The sequence below is a fragment of the Macrobrachium nipponense genome, chromosome 16, assembly GCF_015104395.2.
Source record: "Macrobrachium nipponense isolate FS-2020 chromosome 16, ASM1510439v2, whole genome shotgun sequence".
Classification (NCBI taxonomy): domain Eukaryota; kingdom Metazoa; phylum Arthropoda; class Malacostraca; order Decapoda; family Palaemonidae; genus Macrobrachium; species Macrobrachium nipponense.
Window position 1 is genome coordinate 34,859,975 of NC_087209.1, and position 20,841 is coordinate 34,880,815.

Here is a 20,841-nt window from a genome sequence, read left to right on the forward strand (position 1 = left end):
TCTTTTGATATACTTGTGATTTTTTATTTTTCGTTTTATCGAGGTAGCCTTTTGACCATTGTTGTTAGCATCTAAGAAGCATTTCTCTTGTTTTGTATTAAAAGCCATGAGGCTGGATTGAATTGATGGTATTTTATTATGTGAAATTCCTTTTTCAAGAAACGTTGTTGATATACTGTAATTATAAATCTATATGCTGGCAAGGAACGTTTACCGTCTTCATGTATATTTTTCGTGCGTTTAAAACCTTCAAAATTCTAAAAAAAAAAAAAAAAAAAAAAAAAAAAATTCTCATACTATCATTGCAACACGTTAGAAAACATTGTGAGTAAGTCCTGTGCCATGAAAAAAATTGGTTCCTTTATGGCTTGTGCAGTAAACGTGACAACGTCTTAACCGGATTGAAATTAGTAATTATCGTTGGGTCCAGTGTGACAACAAGCATTTTGTATCGACATCTTTTTGCTCTGGAAATGAGACCTTGGTTTATTCAAATCTGGATCGATGACTCAGCTTCAAAACGTTATTCTTGCCCGGACCGCGAGAGCATTAAGCAGCATTGTTCTTGGACACAGGGCGGAGTCCGGTTTAAGCTAGTATATTGCAAAACGTTTGCCTGAAATCGTGTTTATATATAGGTAGATATCGTGACTTTGGTCTTCAAACATTTTTTTCCATCCATTAGAATTTTTGTCCTAATTTCGTATGCAAAAGGATTGACACTGAATTATTATAGGATATTAAACTTACAGGTTATAATCAGGTATATATCTATCTTGTCATTGAGTATCCCAACCAAATATTATCTGAATGTATCCAGATGTCTTGAAGAGGGTTCAGTTTGCAAGAGACTGTATACTGCATGGATTCGTGGCGTTTCAGAGTCTGTTTTACTGAGGTCGGTTAGTAAGATTGTGATGCATGCAATATGTAGAATTATGTACGGTAAATAAATAAATCCGATAATGATACTGCTGTGGTATGAGGAGGAAAATGAAATATGCTACTAAAAGTATCGCTCGATTCCATAATTTTGTGTATTATTTCTTGTCCTCTCTAAAAGTTTTGAATTTCATAGTATACCCAGATGCAGAATCTGTAAATCACTTTCGGAAATAATTGGAGACTGAGAGAAAATTAATTTCGGGTATTCGCAAGCATAATTAGGCCCTTCCGCTTATATCCACATCAGCAGCTTCAACCCTTTCTCTTTAATTTGCACTGAACGTCCGCACTTCATTTTCGTAAAAGAACAATAGCTAATACTAAACCTTCTTACATTTCAACATTGGCTTCCACAGACAATTTAGGTCACTTCCCAACTTCTGCTACTGTTTTTTCTTCGCTTTTTCTGTAACTTGCCGTTTTCTCTCATCCATTTATCATCGTTTATATTTACTCCCAATACTAAAATAAATCAACCTCTTCTATTTTTCCATTTTCCATGTTAACGCTCATTGCTCCGTCTTCCTTGTTTCCCTTTGTCCTCATAACCTTAGTTTTGTTCACTCTTATTCTCAGTTTCTCCTCATGCAAACCTACTATTTTCTTTATTGTTGCTTCAATATCTTTACTCATTTTTATGATGTTCAAACATACAGTATATGTATACATTTATACAAACATGTATACACCCAGATGGTATATATATATATATATATATATATATATATATATATATATATATATGTGTGTGTGTCTGTGTGTGTGTGTGTGTGTAAATTGTCAGTAAGCCATTTCTTCATATATGGGTAGTTCCATAGTCACTGTTGCATTCATCCTTCAACTCTTGAATCGAGGAGGAACTCCCACCTGAGAAAACTTCCACTGCTTCAGCTGTTTCACGTTCCTAAGAGAGGGCTCACCAAAAGCATTTTGACTTAGCTACACACATTTCATCACAGTCTGCCTTTCTAGTCTGGCAGCGGTGGGTGACAACCTTGCAAAAATATCCCCCAAGCAGGTTTTGATTGAATTTGGTAGAAAAAGTTCCACAGAATCAGAAACTGAATGATGCCCAGCTGGCATCTTTGGGCATTTTGAGAAATGTTTTATAATATGATACATCAATTCTAGGGTTTTCGAGGTCAAGGAAGCCAATTTTAATGGAAAATAAAGTGTAAACCCAAATGCAATCTTATTTGTTTGCCTCTGGTCATGTAAACTATGCCAGGTACGGCATGTACTATCTTCGCTCCATGGAGGCACTACCATCCAAAATAACAGAAATGTTTCTCAGAGGCCAACATACAATGAGACACACACCTGGTGCATTGAAACCACGTTCATATGGTTTGGACACAGCCAGGGGGGTTTACTACAAAGAAGAGTCCAGAGCACGGATCCGATCAGATGCCAATGACAAACAGAACTTACAATAGAAGTTGGAGCACTGTATCGATCCACTTGATCAAACTGGTCACCCCAAAGAACAAAGAACTCTTCAACGTTGTCACAGGAAAACTTGCCTCTTCGACGGCCAATGTTGGCCAAGCCTTGGCACTGGGGAAACAGTCTATGGAAGCATATGATGCAAAGCTGCCAGATGGATTCCATGAATCGATTAACTGTCCTGTAACTACAATGACAACCAAATGGAAGCAGACACCACTTTCTGGCCGCTCTGATCCACCCTTTGACACTGGACTTATCTTCACTAGGACCATTGGTCTCATGGATACTGAAGACTTCAATATGAGGGAACTGTTAGACTATGAACTTTCACAGATTCCAACTTCCCTTTTCACTGATGAGGGTAACCTTTGACCAGCTTTATCAAAGTCAAAACTCAAAACTTCTATGGGTGTTCAACAGTCATCTCGAACAACACCAGACCCAGAGGTTGTTGTGCTTGATGGTTGTGCCATTCTTTGGACAATTCACTGGCCGAGTCCTGGAAGAATTGTTGAGCTTGTTGCAGCAGTTAAAACATTCTTGAGAAAAAAAACTAATCCAAACTGATGTATATTTGGTGTTCGACAGATACTATCCATACAGTCCAAAGGGTTGCACAAGAAGTCGACGGTTTCCACCAGAGAAAGTGGTCAATTCCATCTTATGTTGAACTCACCATTGCCATCTCAAGCTGCACCGTTGTCTATTGTGGACTTCCGATGCATAGGTGGATCGTTTTCAACAGTTTGCCACTGGCAAGGAACTGGTCATCAGCGGGTCAGATCCTGTACCATATTCCACTCAGAGAGGAAAGCATCAGAGAAAAATGGACTTGAAAGTAACACATGATGAGGCAGATATCATTATTGCCAACCATGTAGTTCACATTGCCAGACAAAGGCAAAGGCAAATTTTATTCTATCGACCCCTTCCGGGGTATGAGAATTACAAAATTACACAAATATATATATTTTACACAAAAACTACAAAAAGAAGAGACCAATAGATTACAACTATATTTATGTACACATATATTTAGCAAGTACATATTTAAAGCATAAAAGGTATTCTGACAAAGGAAAGTACATACATCGAAAATAATACCAGAATAATGAAAATCCTAGAAAGTGTTAAATTTAAAATAAAGACATTATAAGTTTAACAAACTTTGCAAGTCTTTTCAATTCTCTAGCACTACTTGTATTGAGGAGCAGATTGAATTTAAAAGTGGTAGGTCTTCTACAATAGTAGGGCTTTAGGTATCTCTATTTCTCTAATCACAGGACAAACTAAAACATAATGATATTCATCCCCAACTTCAATGCTGTTACATAGTCTGCAAGGGTGCTGATTCTCCTGCCCAGAATATCTTTCAGTTGCTACGGGAAGTTTGTGGGTACCACACCTATATTTACTAAGGGCAATTCTTTCTGGTATATCTAAATTTATAATATACTTTTCATGGCCAAATTCATTCTTAAAAAGTTTATAATTACTACACAATGTATTTCTTTCTACTTCTGCATGCCACTGTTGTCTCTCTATATCTTTGAGTTTCATTTCTAGGCTATTTATTATCCACATGTGATTGAAATTTCCTGGATGTTCCCATATATTTGACATACCACATGAATCAAGGATAGTTTTAATTTTATGGATCCAACTAGACTTATACTCATTCGACTCGTACAGAATTCTAAGAAAACGATAAAAAACATTTGACAATTTAGACGCCGTGCAAATAGATATTTCAATTTTGAATCTGCCAAGATCCCCTTATACCATGCAGTTTGCTGTTCGCTTGTTCACACAGAGCTGATTTTTCAGGAACTTCTTGTGAAATGTTTCAACATGATCTAGTTTGTGGTAACCCCATATTTCACAACCGTAAGTCAAAATTGGTACAACTAGAGCATCGAATAGATCACAGTTGATATCAATGGGTAATTCAAGTTTTTTACATTTAATTAACATTCTAAATAATGCTCTACGTGCTTGAATGACTTCTTTCTTATTAGCTTTATCCATTTTACCATATTTAAAATTCGGAACATTTCTAACTTTTCCTCTAGAAAATACAACTACTTTAGTTTTTGAAACATTAATTTGAAGTTTCCAAGTATCACAATATCCTTTTACTTTGTCTGAGGCATTGTGTAATTCCTTTGGGGATTCAGCCATTACAATAGTATCATCACCATAAAGTAAAACATAAATACGCAAAAACATTTCTATATCAATACTACTTAATTTTTTATTTATTTCCCTTGAACACATATCCATCCCATTATACCCCCTGCTAAGAGAAGACTCAAAATCATTTAGGTAGACGGCAAAAAAGTAATGAGGAAAGATTCTCACCTTGTCTTACGCCTATGTTACATTCGAAAAAGTTAGAAATTTTATGATTCTGCTTCACACAGGATTTTGCATTATTATACATATTATGTATGACAGCCATAATATTACCGTTAATGCCATATGAGATTACTTTTCCCCACAAGGACGACGTGTCAACCAAATCAAATGCTTTTCTGTAATCAACGAACAAACAGTATATTCTCTTTTTTCGATGGAGATAGAAATTAACAAGTGAATGTAATACAAAACTATGATCTAGAGTACTACATCCCTCCCTGAAACAAGCCTGCTCCTCACCAAGTTGACCAGTGCTCTCAATATAATCAGTCAACCTTTTATTGACACAAGCGGTAAAAAGCTTCGCTACACAGCTCAGCAGTGTGATACCCCTATAGTTAGTTATCTGGGTCGTCAGGGGATCCTTTTTTCTTAAATATGGGTTTTATTATCCCTATACACCAATAATATGGAACAATTGAGGAGATCAACACTATGTTGAAAATTTTTGCAAATCACATTTAGCATATCATGAGGGCAGTTTTTAAGGAACTCATTTATAATATTATCAATACCACATGCTTTTCTACTCTTAAGTTTTTTCATTTGAATTTGTATCTCATCTTCTGTAAAAACTCTTTAATTCTTCGTTAACTAACTGGTTAGTAATGCTTGGGTCGAAATTATCAGGGTGTTCACTCTCATCAGGTTCAACATTACCTCGACTGAGTTTAGCAAAATAATCTCGAAATGTTTTAAGTGCAATTTTACAAATCAGTATTCTTTAACAAATCCCAATAATCCTTACTACTACCTTTTCTCAGATTTCTAACATTTCTATGAAATTTTTTTCTGAAAGATTTCTAGGCTTTATTAATTATTCTCTTATATGTTTTAGCTCTAGCTTCCAGTTCGTTTCTAGCTTCATTTGTTTTTATTTTCTTAAGCCTGTTTTTTACTTTCATATATTCAGTTCTTTTACTAGAACAGTCTTTGTCAAACCATGGTTTGCTAACCTTTTTGCAATCCCTAGTTTTAGGTTTATTTCGATCAACTTTTTTACAAATGCCAATGTGTTTGGCACGGTCAATATATAATTTTCCTAAATCTTTTACAATATCATCCATAATATTCTGGGTTACATTTAAAGGGTTCAGTGAATCTAATTTTTGGGCTATTAAGTTAATGTCTCTAGTATTGAATGCTTCCATATATTAATTTTTATGTCATTTGTCCATTTTGTTTGAAGTTCTTCATATTTCAAAGTTATTCATATCATGGGTTTCCTCACTATCTAAATCTAAATTTTCTTCCTTCTGTATTTCCGGTGGTCTCATATTACAAGTCTCTTCCAAACGTAATACCATAGAGAGGGCCGAGTGAGTATCGGACAGACACCTGTCATATTGCTCAACCATAAAATCCGTAATGCTACTCATAAGTTTAGGAGAAACAATAAAATAGTCAATACAGCTCTTACCATAAGCTGTGAAACAAGTGAAATCCCCCACGCCACTGTCCCCCACAAATCTCCCGTTAACTACCTTAACGTCAAGCATTTTACACAGTTCAATTAAGTTACGACCATGGTTATTAGTAATTACGTCACTGTTAGAGCGATCTGTGCTAAGGCCAAGAGCTTCTAATTCCCTTTTGGAGCTAAACAGACATTCATCAATAAAATCATTTAAATCGATAGTTTGCAAAGGATCATTCTCTATAAAATCATTAAGTAAGCCTGTTCTTGAGTTAAAATCACCAGCTAATGTAATTGTTAACTCATATTTTACATTCAAGTTCATAAGATCATCAGCAATAACATCAAAGATATTAGATGAACAATAAGGTGATCCCTCGTGTGGAATATACAAGGCACAAATAATAATATCATTCTGTGTTTCCCTACAATGAAATCTTACACATAATAAGGAATCAGACACTGTGTCTTCGATCAATGTTACATATTTTTCTCTATCTCTTCTAATTAACATACAGATTCCATGTATACCTCCATACGGAAGAGTAATATAATTTTTTTTTCTTAATAAAATGAGAGTACCCAGGAAACAAGTCATCGTCGATATAATGACATTTAGTTTCAGATAAACAAATGAAATCAAAATCTTGTACAAATTACTCAAGAATACCAAATTTGGCTTTACTGTGTAGTCCATTAACATTCAAACTAGCTATCTTCAGCTCAGAGAATGACTTGTATTTTGCATAGTTTTTATCCAAGTTATCTTTGTTGCTATCAATCCCATTTCCACTGTCCTGTCTCGTTTCCATATCCGTTTCATTTATGAAGGGGTCGCACCTATCCTATGTAAACTGTAGAGTTTAGGCCGTGACTGTTCACCTTATCTTCTTTCCATCCTATCTTATAAAGATCCTCTGGGGAATTTACCCTGACTCTTCTACCTTTTCCCCTCCGCTTGACTTTGCACTTTTTTTTGTTTCCCCCTACAGCAAAAATTGTATCATCCAAACTGTATGCCCGAGCAATTCCTTCGTCATTTTTAAGGGCTTGTAGCATTTTGTTTCGAAGTCGTGTAAGATCATCCGTGATGAAAACTTTCGGTCCTTGGCGTCTACACAGTCCACTTTTGTTTTTCATAAGTAAAAGCTTGTCTTCGCGCCTTACAAACCTTACAATAATTGGTTTGGTCGCTCCTCTGCTTGGCAACCGGTGGGCAATACTCATATCTGCTCGTGTGAAGGTTTTCACAGGTGGTTCCCTAGCATCCTCAGGTTTAACAGCCTCGTTCATGATGTTCGCAGCTAGTGCGGTTGTATCTTCTTCTCTATCTTCAGGGACACCATGAAGTCTAATATTTTCCTTCCTGGAGTACTGCTCGAGAGCATCATGATTATATGCATTTGCTTGTAGGTTCTTTTTCATTTTTTCTGTCTCTGGCTGCTTGTTGAAAAGAATAAGGGGGCCTAATGCGTGAACAACAGCAGTGACAATGTCGTTGATGCATTGTTTTGGCATTCCATCTGCTTCTCTGTCTGGGATTCTCTGCATAGCATCATCCACCAAGCCTGTCAGGGAGGTAAGTTCAGGTTTTGGTTCCTCATTGATATGGGCGATTGCAGTCTTCAGAGCTTTAATCAATTCAGATTTATTCATTTTCTTGATATCACCATCTTCTAAATTCTTCACTTCAGCTATTCTATCGAGGGTAGCCATATCGTGAGATTACTTCGCTTAGGAGTGAAAAATATTATTTTCTGTACGTTTTCTATGAATATTTCTGTTTGAAAATGGGCTTTAGGTGCGATATTGAGCAGCAGTAAACAACTCGGTTACCATGGCAACCGGGGAAAAAATCGAAAAGGGAGTATGGTAGTAAAATTTTCTTTGACTCATAAAACGCACAAAGAACAAATAGTACTCCACAGATCACTATCGCCACTCAATCCCGGCACTTCAATGGACATGCACAGCAATTATAAAAGCAAAATATCAGCTATATCTCACTTAAATCAAACCCAAATCAGGAGCCCTCTTTGTTTACGTAATGGTCTCTTCTTCTTCTACCCAGAAAATGATCCATGTCATTTGTGACGATACGGATGCTTTTGTCTCGTTGGTCCACTTTGTTGCATCTGCAGGTCTCCATTGCAAAACTTTCCCTGTTCCAACACGTCCCACGAGGAATACTATAAATATTGGCGCAGCAGTCAACAAACATGCAGAAATAGCCAAGTATTTACTTCCTCTCCATGACCTGACTGGTTGTGATACATTCAGTACACTGTATGGAACTGGTAAAGTCAAAGCATTAAAAATCATCAAACATGGACAACATACTCCTTTGCTTGGAGACAATGAACAGTATGAAGAAGATCTGGAAACACAAGCTGTTGCATTTACTGCCAAGTGGTATGGCATCAAGGAAACTGGAACATTAGCTGCTCCTGAGAGAGTGCTGAACCTAATCTGCTGCAACTGCCAGTCGTCAACAGATGGATGTTCCACTAGGAGGTGTTCGTATCACGAAAATTATTTTGGATGCAGCACCTTTTGCAAGTGCAATATCGACGCCAGTCTTACCTATTACAATCCTCTCAGTGCAGCTTTCCAGGATTCTGAAGATGAAGCGGCTAACACTGATGCTGAAAGGGATAACAATAATGAAGACTTTCTCACTTGAAATCATTTATAAATGTTCTGTGGCATCATTTTCTGACATCATGTGTTTGTGTTCTTTCTTTATCACGATTTTTTTGCAACCAATGTAACATTTGCGTTTCATACTGAATTATGAACAACTCAATATGTTTTGGGTTTACACTTTATATTCCATTAAAACAGGCTTCCTTGACCTCGAAAACCCTAGAAATTATGTATCATATTATAAAATAGGCCAAAATATAAAGAACTGAGAGATGTTTATAGCTTTTGGATTTATGCGGCAGCCACCTGGGACGCCATGTTGAATTTCTCGAAATGCCCAAAGATGACAGTTGGTCATCATTCAGTTTCTGCTTCTATGGAAAATTTTCCACTAAAATCAATCAAAACCTGCTTGGGGGTATTTTTGCACGAAAATCAAGGTTTGGCTGCTAGACTATTCTCCCAAGCTCTCAATATTTGAATAGTAAAGACCCAGTACTACGTCATAATACCTGCCTAACCAACAACTTCGTAGCCCCCTCTCCTGCTATCATCACTGACCTGTCTCCGCATTATCTTCTCATGACCAAACTCACTCAAAAAACACTAAGCAAAATTTTCCCTTATGTAAACTTTCACTAATTGTATTTCTACATTGATCAGTGTCCAGTTTCCTTACATCACATATATCAAACGACTATTTACCCCAACATTTTCTTCCCTCTCTTATATGAATTAGATATGTATACTTCCTCCTTCCTTACATGCATGCTTACTTTCACTTCCATACTCTCATTTTCGCTTCCAAATCTTCAGCGTGACCCTGCTACCAGTCAAACGTCACCATGAACCTAAACATTGACTTAGTTCATTTTGTCATCCGATTTTATTTATATCCGAAGACCTCTGCTATTAGGTTAATTACAATCTTCACATAATTCGTGGCATCATCCTAGTTTCATTTTACATAAGTATCCTTATGCCTGCTCACATTCACCTGTAATTTTTTGTCACGTACTCTCCGATCCTTCCGTAAGCCTTTGAAGTTTCTCATCACCAATTGCATACTTCATTCACGACCATTATTTTCACAACAGAACTTGGCACCTACAGCTGTCTCTCTGAATTTTTTAATCATTCTTTTAAAAATGTATATTGTATATCCATGCAGGCATAATACACAGACGTATTACAACTGTTTTGGACTCACTTTGGCGTAATAGTAGTGAATCTTGTGCTTGCTTTCTTCAGTACATTATTCACTTTGCTATTATAAACTTCTAATTGTTGTCAAAACATGATCGGTTTCCAGATTATACCAACTAATTTACACACTCTTCCATATATAAATCCAACACTGATTATCCCCTATCAATATTTCTGTTATCTTTCTTTCTTTAATCAGAACCATGGTAAACATCTTTCTTGAAGTTCTAAACAGTGCTCTGTGGATTTTTCTTGAGGTAAGATCTACCATCTTTCCTCATAAGCAAAGGAACAATTTTTCATGTCACAGATCAATTCAGAATTTGTTTTTTGTCTAAACATCCCTTATGCACATTGGTCAACAACGCCTTCCCACTACCGTAACTTGTAATCCCACCCACTCCAAACGCCTTTCCTTATATCAACCATGAAGATACCGTAATTATATGTTCAACAATCACTTCTACAAGTATTTTCGAATATGGATTAACCCGTTCTACTTTCTAAGCATCCGGATTTGCCTGCTCTTAACCTACACATTTGGCAACTCTGAAGAATTTGCAGTTGATGACAGTGAACTGCATACCATTTTTTACGGTTACAACTTTTATTCTGGCCTAATATATCATAAACTTTTCACAGACTTATTTTCACTTTCTCTGTTGTAGTTCCCTTAGATATTTATTTGCTGATATTGAGATGTACGTTTATATGTCCAGCTGCTGTCCTTAATTTACAATATTTTTTTTCCTTTTTATGTAGGCCGTTTATCGCATTTAGGAGCTACTCAGTTATCTCTTTTGCCCTGTAACTGCTCTTCATTCGGTTATCCTTTCCTTGTTATTTTCTTCTTCGGTGTCATTCACCCAAGACCATTTTTCACCTAACAACTCTTTCTATGTAATTTTCAGTTACCTCATATTAAACTAATTTGTTTCAAATACGTTCATTACAACATTTAACAATTCTTTTATGTGTTTTATCTATATATATATATATATATATATATATATATATATATATATATATATATATATATAATATATATATATATATCCGCAACAAGAAAATAGAAATTGTTGAAATTCTCAGACTCATAGTGAAATAAGCCATTAGAATAATTAGATACACAGAATTTACACTAGACATGCATTTGCTACGAAGTCGTCTTCTTGACATAACCTCAAATGAATAGGATCCAGAACTTAAGTTGAATTTGTTCTTTGCACAGGTGTTTAAGATAGTGTGAAGGGTGTTTTTTTCTGGGTAAAATCATCATCTTGGATTACTGTACCTGCCATTGTCCTGTCATATCTGTGGTCTGACTTAAGCCAGTAGATTCCCTGTGAATTATTTGTAAGATCTTTAGAGGCTGCATTTCATGGAAACCCATCGTGGTTTCTGAACAATTTGCTACTAAATTTTGTTTTTCAGATCCTTATTTTAAATTAGACTCTTTTAATAATATTGCCCATATATTGGAGTTTAGTTCTATTGCAAAACTAGCAGTGCCCCGAAGAAAGCATAAGTTTGGGCTGAAGCATCTGTCGGGATTAAATTGAGTAACATAGCCATGGTAATTCGCCTTTCCCTAATTGTTCTCTTGAAGTCATTGATGCTACATGTGTAGTTGCATTCAATGAAAATTGCTTAAAGTGGAAAGCTGTAACAAAAGATAAGTAAAAGATATTACTTCTATATATATTATATATCTACTATATATCTTATATATTATATATATATATAGTATATATATTATATGATATATGTTATATCATTAATATATTATCAGTATATTATTAGGATATATTACATGATTAATATTTCATTAAATTGTGTAAAATTATGTTTAGTTTTTGAAAATATTCAATTTAAGGATAGTGTGTAAATAAAACGCGTAGAAAAGTTTCTATTTGAATATAGTATTTTCTGTTGTAAAAAAATGGTCCGAGTTCAGCATGCAATTCATCTTTTTCGGGTTAGTCATCTAAGGGCATAGATGAAACCAAACATGATGAAATGCATTCTCAGAAGGTTGTACAAATAATGACCATCCGCTGGCTCAACTTAGGTCATGTAATTGTTTGACCGACGCAGCACGCGCCTTTGATTTGCGTGTATTATTTTGAATTTTGTGGCGTCCTTCGAGCGAGATCCAATCAAGAAGCAAGGTCAAATGTCGCTGAATTTAGACCTGCTTTCCTCACAAAGTGAATCTCAGGTTGTTCGCGATATTGCTGTGGTATTTCACATTCTTACTTGCATCGGTTAACCAGTCTGTTGGCTTTACTCTTCTTCTCTTGTTATGTAGTGAGGAATGTGTTTTTAACAACGGGAGAGGAGACATGATGTCTATCCATATCAGTTTTCGTACACTCTAACCAGGTTTTTTTATGCAAAGGGATTTTTTTTATATATAGTCCAGGTGCTGGGTATGGTTCTGTAGGAAAATTTGATTATAGAGAATTTTACTTTAGAAATGTTTAGTAGGTTTATTAGTAAGTGATTTTGACTTGGTTGGACATCTGCCATCTGGTAGGTTTTCCGGTTATGACGTCATCAAAGGTGACGGCCGCTCGATTGTGAAACTTGTTATATCTCTTTAATACTCGATTTGGATGAAACGTCAACTATTTCCACTAATTAGAACTTTACAAACTTAAAACAAGAGGGAAAAGTGATGAAAATATTTGCAAATACTTAAAAGTGTCTAATTTGAAGGTATTATTCTAGATTTTTTATGTCCAATTAATATGGTTTTTTCCGCTGGTTGCTGAAATGAAATGTAGATATGGATGTCCTAAAATAGTTTAGAGTGTTAAAAGATGGTGCATCAGACTTCAAACCAGATGAAAAGCCATGTATCGTGTGTAATAAAAGTGTTGGGAGTGTGTCAAGTACTGAAAAGGGTAGAAGAAAAATCAGGGCAGCTGCAAAAATACGCAATGACATTGTTACTAACCGTTTAAAGGCCCATTAAGTGAGGCTGCAGTGTTTTCCTACCATTTAAGTAATGCCTGCTATATACAGTACTGTCAAAAGAGGTCCCTTTTAAAGATTCAAAAAGATAAGGAAAAAATAGAATATGAAGATGAAGCAAGGAAACGATCATGACACCACAGTCCTCAAGCAAGTGTTACTTCTTATCTAGACCATTTATGCATTATCTGTAACCAGAAATCTCATAAGCAAATTTACCAGAAGTATAGAATAAGTGAGAGCCCAAGAGCTGGAGAGTCTTTGAAAGGCACTTTGTACTTACAAGATGATGTTTTCACTCGCACTTGTCACTTGCAAGATGTATCAAGTGTTTTTGGGGCCGATTTACTGTGTCACGTCAATTGTAAATCTGGGTATTTACAGAAATGCAAACAGAAACTTCAGTCAGACGGCAAAAGCACACCTCAAGTATCAGAAAAGGTCGTAGGGTTTTCTTTCATAGCTCCTGATATTAAATCTGGTCTAGATAAAGTTATGGATACACCCTGGGGTACATTAGAGACCAGTTTAATATACAAAATGAAAATATCAAAGTAAAAAACAAGGAGCTTAAACTACTGTTAGGGGATTACTTTGGAAACGGTATTAAGTTTTTCCAAGCCTACGAAGGCTAACAAACCACTCATATCTATTTTTCATAAGGCCTTCAAACAGAAGAAGTAGCGAATGTCATAAGAAGTTGATATCCTGTTACAGAATGTGCTCTTCTTTGAGGGAATCATTGCAGAAACTAGACTTTGGCCTCAGTGATGAATTTGGTGATGCACAAGACCTTAGATATTTGTAAAGGTTTCGAGTACATTATTTATTATAGATGAAAACACAATTGAGGAATGTGAGATCCTCGAAAATGAAGATGATGAAGAATATTTCTGCAGGGTGAGTTTATTTTAGTTAGAAACATTAATTTTTAGCAAGACTTTTAATGCCATTGTTGTTGTGACGCCAGTGTATAGTTCTAATACATTCAGTTCTCTTTTTGAACTCCTCAACATTTCATTCATATAATACTGTTATTGTTAACTGGGTGTCTGTGACCTTCCGCATTTCTGTCGGTGTTCCCTAGATTCCCGTTCACTCACCTTCTTTCTGTACTCGTCAACTACTACTTGCAATCAACCTTTAGCTGTGTATGTATCTCCCAATGATTCAGTCCGCCAAACATTTATTCTCTGTCTTTTCAGCCAACATTCTGGTTCGAACCAAATTTAGATTTGGTTCGAACTGGAATTTAAATATTGTCAACATGTGAATTTCAATATTGTCAACATGTGAATGTTGCATACATAATATAGTCTAGCAGGAGTTGATCTTAAAATGGTGCTTTATTAATGAGTCACAGTGGTATTTATATGAATTGCTGGCCAATCAGCAGCCAGGAAACTTACACAGTAGCATATGGATCAATCATGTACAATATTAGCTGGCTCGATGCGTTGCTATGTGCATTGTCGTGAGAATCACGGAATTTGGCGTTGTATTATCTGAAGCTGGTGACGACCTGTTGCTTGCAGCATGAGAAACGCAGGCTTTAGAGTGCTGGCACAGTACCTCCCCATGAGAGTGGACCAGGTCATTGCAAAGGGCGTCGTGCCCTTAAAAATTGGACTGGACGAGTAATGTGGTTGGGCAAATATGCTGGTCTTAGGCATTTGATCGCAACCCAATCTATTGTGCCGTGGATGTTGACGAGGCAGGCTTTCAGTTTGTGGTTGAGGACCCGGTAGGGGCCAGTGTAAGGCTAGGTCAAAGGCAGACAAACAGCATTGGTTCTGATGAATGCATTTGTTGCCTTGTGTAGATCCTTCGGGTTAAAGGGCTTCTTGTTTGGCTTCTAGGATGGGCAGCAATGGGCGAATTTTATGACGATGGTCTGGAGTCTGATGATATCGATTGAATTGTTATTATTGGGGAAGAATTCGCCAAGTATCACAAGCAGATCACCATACACCATCTTGACTGCTGACAGGTGAAGGCCCTCTTCAGGCATGGTCCGAAGGCCAAGGAGGACCCATGGAAGCTGCAAGTACCAGGTCGAGGAGTTGCAGTGAGACATGAGGGCTGCTTTCAAGGGCTATGGAACCTTTTGAACATGCCATTAGACTCAGAATGGGAGGCGGTTGTGTGATGCAACTGGTTGCCAAGGAAGCAGGTTAAGGATGTCCAGAGCTTCAACATGAAAGTAGTGCCTTTGTCAAAGGTGATGTGGTTGTGTATGCCGAATTGGGAAACCCATGGTGAGAGGAAAGCACTGGCACACGCTGCTACTGATGCATCCTTCATAGGGGCGGCTTCGGGCCATCTCGTAAAGCATTGTGAGTGGTAGCGATGCATTTTGGAGCGCAGGAGGGGTCCTAAACCTGAATTTGTGTGATGCTGGATTCTTTGCATCTTTTGATAAATTATGTCATGCCAGATAAAGCGCTTCTTCAGGAGGGTGGCTGTAGATAATCCTGAAGGGTGTGCCAAACCATGGACAATGTCGAAGATGTGATGTCTAAGTGACTGCCAGATCCATTGGTGTGGGCTGCCAGTGATATCACAGAGGATAGAGGTGGTGCTATTGTTGAAGAGGAGGACATCATACCATTGCAGAGACATTAAAGAGGTCTTGCAGGCGTATAGCTCTGGGTCCTCCTGTTGCTTGTCTGCCAGCTGCTTATAATCGAGGTTATGGTGTACTGTGTTGATGAAATTCTGGAGAGGGCATCAGTAACAGGGTTGTGTTTCCCAGGGACGTGATGACGGTGGTGACCTTTTTGGGGAAAGGGCTGGATGCCCTCATGTGTTATGTGGTGCCCAAAGAATTCCACCCCCTTGGTGGCGAAGGAGCATTTGTTGTAGTGTATGACGATGCTGTTTTCTTGCAGGTGTTGGAGGATGATATGCAGGTGTTGGAGGTGCTTCTTTGATGCAGAGAGGATTAAAATATCGTTGATATAACAGATGTAGAAGGGAAGGTTTCCCAGGATACCATCTATCAATAGTTGAAAAGTAGGTACTGCATTGCAGAGGCCAAAACAGGAGTAATTGAAGGTGAAGGTGATGAAGGGCGTTGTGATGGCGGTCTTTGGGATGTGTTCGGGATTCATGGTGACCTGGAAGTAGAGAAGGTCCAGCTTTATGAAAATTTTTGCACCATGCAGGAAGATGGTGATGTTAGGGGGGGGGGGTAGTGGTCAACCTCGGTGATCAAATTCAGCCTTCTGTATTCCTCGCATGGGCGAAGGGTGCCATCCTCTTTAAGGAGATGCCCAAGGACTGGATACCTTTTGACACACACCCATCTTCTCCATTTCTACAAAGATTTTCTTTGCAGCATCGAGGTATTCGGGTAGTAGACATTGGAAATGGGAGTGTACAGGAGGATCCGAGGTCTTAATTTGGTGAAAAATACCATGCTTGGCAGGGATTTAATGAGATTGTCGTAATTCTGGTTTGAAGGCATCTGGTTTTGTGGTGAACAGGTAGCCAAATTCTTCTTTGGAATTAGTGATGTGGAGGGCGTGTTCTGTGGGGGCTTCAATAATGGGCATCATGGACATAATGGTTACATCGACAAGTCACCTGTTGGTGATGTCCACGAACATTTGGTGGTGTGCCAGGAAATCCGCCTTGAGGAGAGGTACTGAGTTGTCCACAATCAAAAACCATCAGTGGTACTTTCTGTCACCAAGGTCAAGGGTGAGATGCTTCTGACCTAAGGTAAGGATGGGAGAGCCGTTGGAAGTTGTGAGTCGGACATCAGATGGCTGAGGGTGTTTGGTTGGTTGACTGGATACCGGCAGAAGGGAACTGCAAACCCCTGTGTCGACCAAAAAGCAAGTACCTGTGGTGGAATCAAGGATGAAAAAGACAGAGGGGCTGATAGAACAAATAGGATTGGCTGTATCATGATTAGGATTAGATTAAGTTGCATTAGTTTGGCCCTTGATTGAGGGATACGTACCTGCTACAGTTACCACGAGGTATGGTAGCTGTTTCACACGTGTTTTGGCCATGGGCATCCTGGGAGGCAGTTCTTGGTGGCAGTGCTGAATGTTCTGTGGTACCAGCAAAGCTGAAACGACAGTGACTGCTGTTGCATGTGGTCGTTGCCCTTGGGCTTCTGAAAGTGGGATGGGCTCTTAGGTTTGTCCTGGAAGCTTGCTAGGGTTTTATGGCCATGGTGGCCTCTGTGGCATTAGTAAGGTCGTCTGTCACTGAAGGGTTGGACATTCCTTGATGGGTAGCAAAGGTGTGGGCGTGGTGGCGGTTTGCAGCAACGTGGGTGTCTATCAGATTCTCTGCTAGGGTGCCAAGGGTATCATCAGTTGTGTCTTCAATGTCGATGAGTGCTGCCCTTACTGATGTTGGCAGGTGCTGCAGCCAGAGGGCCTTGAGGATGTTAGTTGATTTGGGAGAACCTTCTGCACAAGAAGAAAACGGGCAAGGGCTCTCATTTCGAGAATGGCGACAGATGGCATTGATCACATAATGGTTGCTGTACTGCGTCGAAGATCTGTTGTACAAGAACGACTGGGGATGGCATAAATCTGTCTAGTAAGACCTTCTTCAGGTCTTTGTACTGGACGACGTCAGTGACCTTAGCCTCCAGCCACTCAGTTAGCAGGGGGAAGATGTGGAAGGGGGGCCGATGAGAATGTAATCAGCCTTCGTTGATGATTACCATATGCCCTTGATCCGGAGTTAAACTTCAGTTTGACGGAACCAAGTGTGTGTATGCGTTAGTCAGTTTGAAGGTCGTCAGCTTGACTTGTTCAAGGGTATTGGCAGGAGTGGCAGAAAGGGATGGTGATGTTTCGTTGTCGGAAATCTCGGACATCTTTCTTGGGTGTTGATCCTTTAGAAGGAGTCTATTAAGACAAGAGGTATGATCTTGAAATGATGCTTTCCTAGTGAACTACAGCGGTATTTATATGAATTGCTGGACAATCAGCAACCAGGAAACTTACACAGTAACTAACAGACCAATCATGCACAATTATTTGATATTAGCCTTTATAGCTCCTATGTAGATGAAAATCAGGTGTTCTCTCTGTTGGCGCCACTCTGCTGGCTTGATGCGTTGCTATGTGCATTGACCTGAGATTCAGGGAATTTGGCGACAAATTGTCTGAAGCTGGCAACAACCTGCTGCTTGCCCATGAGAAATGCAGGCTTTAGAGTGCTGGCACAAGTACCAAATTCCACATATATATTTGCCTCGTTTATTTCTTGTTGAACCTTAGCGTGACATTTATTGCATTCCCTTTTTAGGGGTACTTTTCCGGTAACTCTTCTACCAACAAAGTAATCATATCTTTTTCTTGCACTATATCGGTCAAATTTTTATTCGGTCAGGAGGGGTTAGTAAGTTCTTAATTATTGGATTAAATGAAAGTTTCTTGCGTTCCTCTAAGCTGTGCCTATTTTCGTACTTCCTGCGTCTGCTGACCTTATGCATATAATCGTCATTCAAGAGCTGATATTGTTACTGCCCAAAGAAATAAGGTATGCTGAATAATACTGTTTGTAGCCTGTCCGTTTGTTTGTTTAAAAGACACAGAAACTAATAATACCAAATTTCATCGTAGCATAAATTAGGAAATGATGGTTTGGTCATATTTCATTGTCGTTGTGCCATCTCAAGAGGACAATGAATAAAATAACTCATGTTGATAAATACTGAAGTCATTCAGCAGTAGACAGAATCAGGATGAACTCCCGGCTTGATTTATTGCATTTATTGCTTATTTTCTATGCATCAAGGCAAAATAAGTACCATTCTGTTTAATTTTCATAAGAGCACTTCTCTGACAGCAGCTTTTTATCCCTCTCGATATTTTAAAAGATAGCAGTGCCTTCCAAAATAAAACCATGTTCCCTCAACATTTGAAAGTGTTCTTATGCTAGGGAATAATCTTAGCATGAAAAATGGCAAAATAAGCGCATTTTATAGCAATGCTTTTAAAAGTACCTTGCATGCCTGTTGCTTCAACCATTCAGACTGTCAGCAGGTGTCATACGGCCAATATTACCTATGATTAGGAGGGCAAGTTTTTTTTTTTTTTTTTTAATCAGGTTATTTGTTTGTTAGCTGGATTACACATAATGTTGTCTTGATTTTTTGAAAATTTCATTAACGGTTGATCATGCAAAAGGCAAGTAGTTAGATTTTTTAAAAAAACGTAAAATGTAATTTTATGAAAAAATTAACACCTTTCTTGGAAAGGGAGTTGATTGCCAACCTTACTTTAAGTGGTTCTCGCAAAGGAAACTGAAACATTGTGAACGTTTAGGTTTTGCTATTTTTGATTTGATTATTACTCCTTATCCTATAAGTATTTTTTCTGCTTGATGGAAATATATTCTCATACGTGCCTGCCGTTATATTAGTCTTATATTTGTTTAAATTGCCCAGTTTCATATCAGCTTCAGTATTAAGGTTTGGAATCAGATATTCTTGTATGAAGGTCTTTTGGTATGTTACTGTTTAAAGGATTAGAATGCGTCAAAATCGTGGGGAAAAAATTCAGTTATACCTGCATGATTGCCTCGCTACATCTAGGGCATGAGACCGACCTGGTATGTTCAACACGAATAAATCCAAGCGTTACATTAGTATTATGTTTACTTTATTCAGATTTTACACATTCTCTCTGGACTGGCGATGTGTCTTGAATTATGCAATGATCTTGTCTTACTGATATGGAAACACTGTTAGGAAATTTATGAAAGCGTTTAACATTCCTTTTGATGCATCCACAACACTAGGCATGATCTGGCAAGGGATTACAAGCTAAGCTCCACTTTTCACTGGATTAATTCATCTTCAAACAGTTAGCAGCTTTACATCTCTTCAGGTTTTGTTTGTTTGTTATTTATTTAATTTTAAGTCCTTTTTTTCCTCTTGAATGATCATTTAATTATGATCATTGGTTCCTGTATTCATTACCTAAAAAATAAAACATCATTTTCTTATATTTATCGATTCTGAACATATAAACAAAATTCGGATTTTTATCATGTATACTAATACTACAAACACTGCGAAAGCAATTCTGAACAGTTCATACGTGTGCACAAGAATATATATATATATATTTTTTTTTATCTTGAAAGAATAAATAGCTTTTGAGAATTAGTCCTATTCATTACCTGCTAGATACATCATCTTCATGGACATGATAGATAACGTAAAACCACACATTGCTGTGAATTCGTTTATTTGATGCAGACTAAAATATTTTACTCCATCGTTAAGGGGTATCATTGTAAATGTCAGAAAATGTTTTGTTTGGTCTCATTTTGTTTTAATATTGCCACTGAATTGTTCCCATGTTATTTCACTTTAATTATAGGGCAATTCGTTGTTCTCTTTATTTAGTTGTTAATTTTCCTCTCTCTTTGTCTGTTTGTCCTTTTTTAAAATGCTTCCGAATCTTGATAGTATTTTGAAATAAAATATTTATTTGGATGTTTTATTGCATTTTGGTCATTTAACCAATAATAAAACAAAACAAAAAATTATGGGTAAGCTTTAATTGTACTTTTTTAAATTCGTCGTATTTTCCTGTTAGCAATACCAGCAAGGTTTTAGCACTGTGTTCCCAATGAATGAAATAATAATTGTTTTACTAAGCCATTATTGATCTCACATCGTGACCTTATAAATTTGTTCTCCGCGGTCTTTCATTAGTGGGCTTCTTGACGTCTATTCCTCTTCCCCATTTATCTCTCTCCCATTTTGCGCTTAACTCCTAACACCAATTCCCATA

General features: G+C 37.5%; 1 protein-coding gene across 1 annotated transcript; it reads right to left on the reverse strand.

Moving 5' to 3' along the window:
* Positions 1-15,148: 15,148 nt before the first annotated feature.
* On the reverse strand, positions 15,149-15,682 carry LOC135195302 (uncharacterized). Its single transcript, XM_064221562.1, has one exon. It carries the CDS (start codon positions 15,680-15,682, stop codon positions 15,149-15,151), a length of 534 nt encoding a protein of 177 aa, XP_064077632.1.
* Between the last annotated feature and the right edge of the window lie 5,159 nt (positions 15,683-20,841).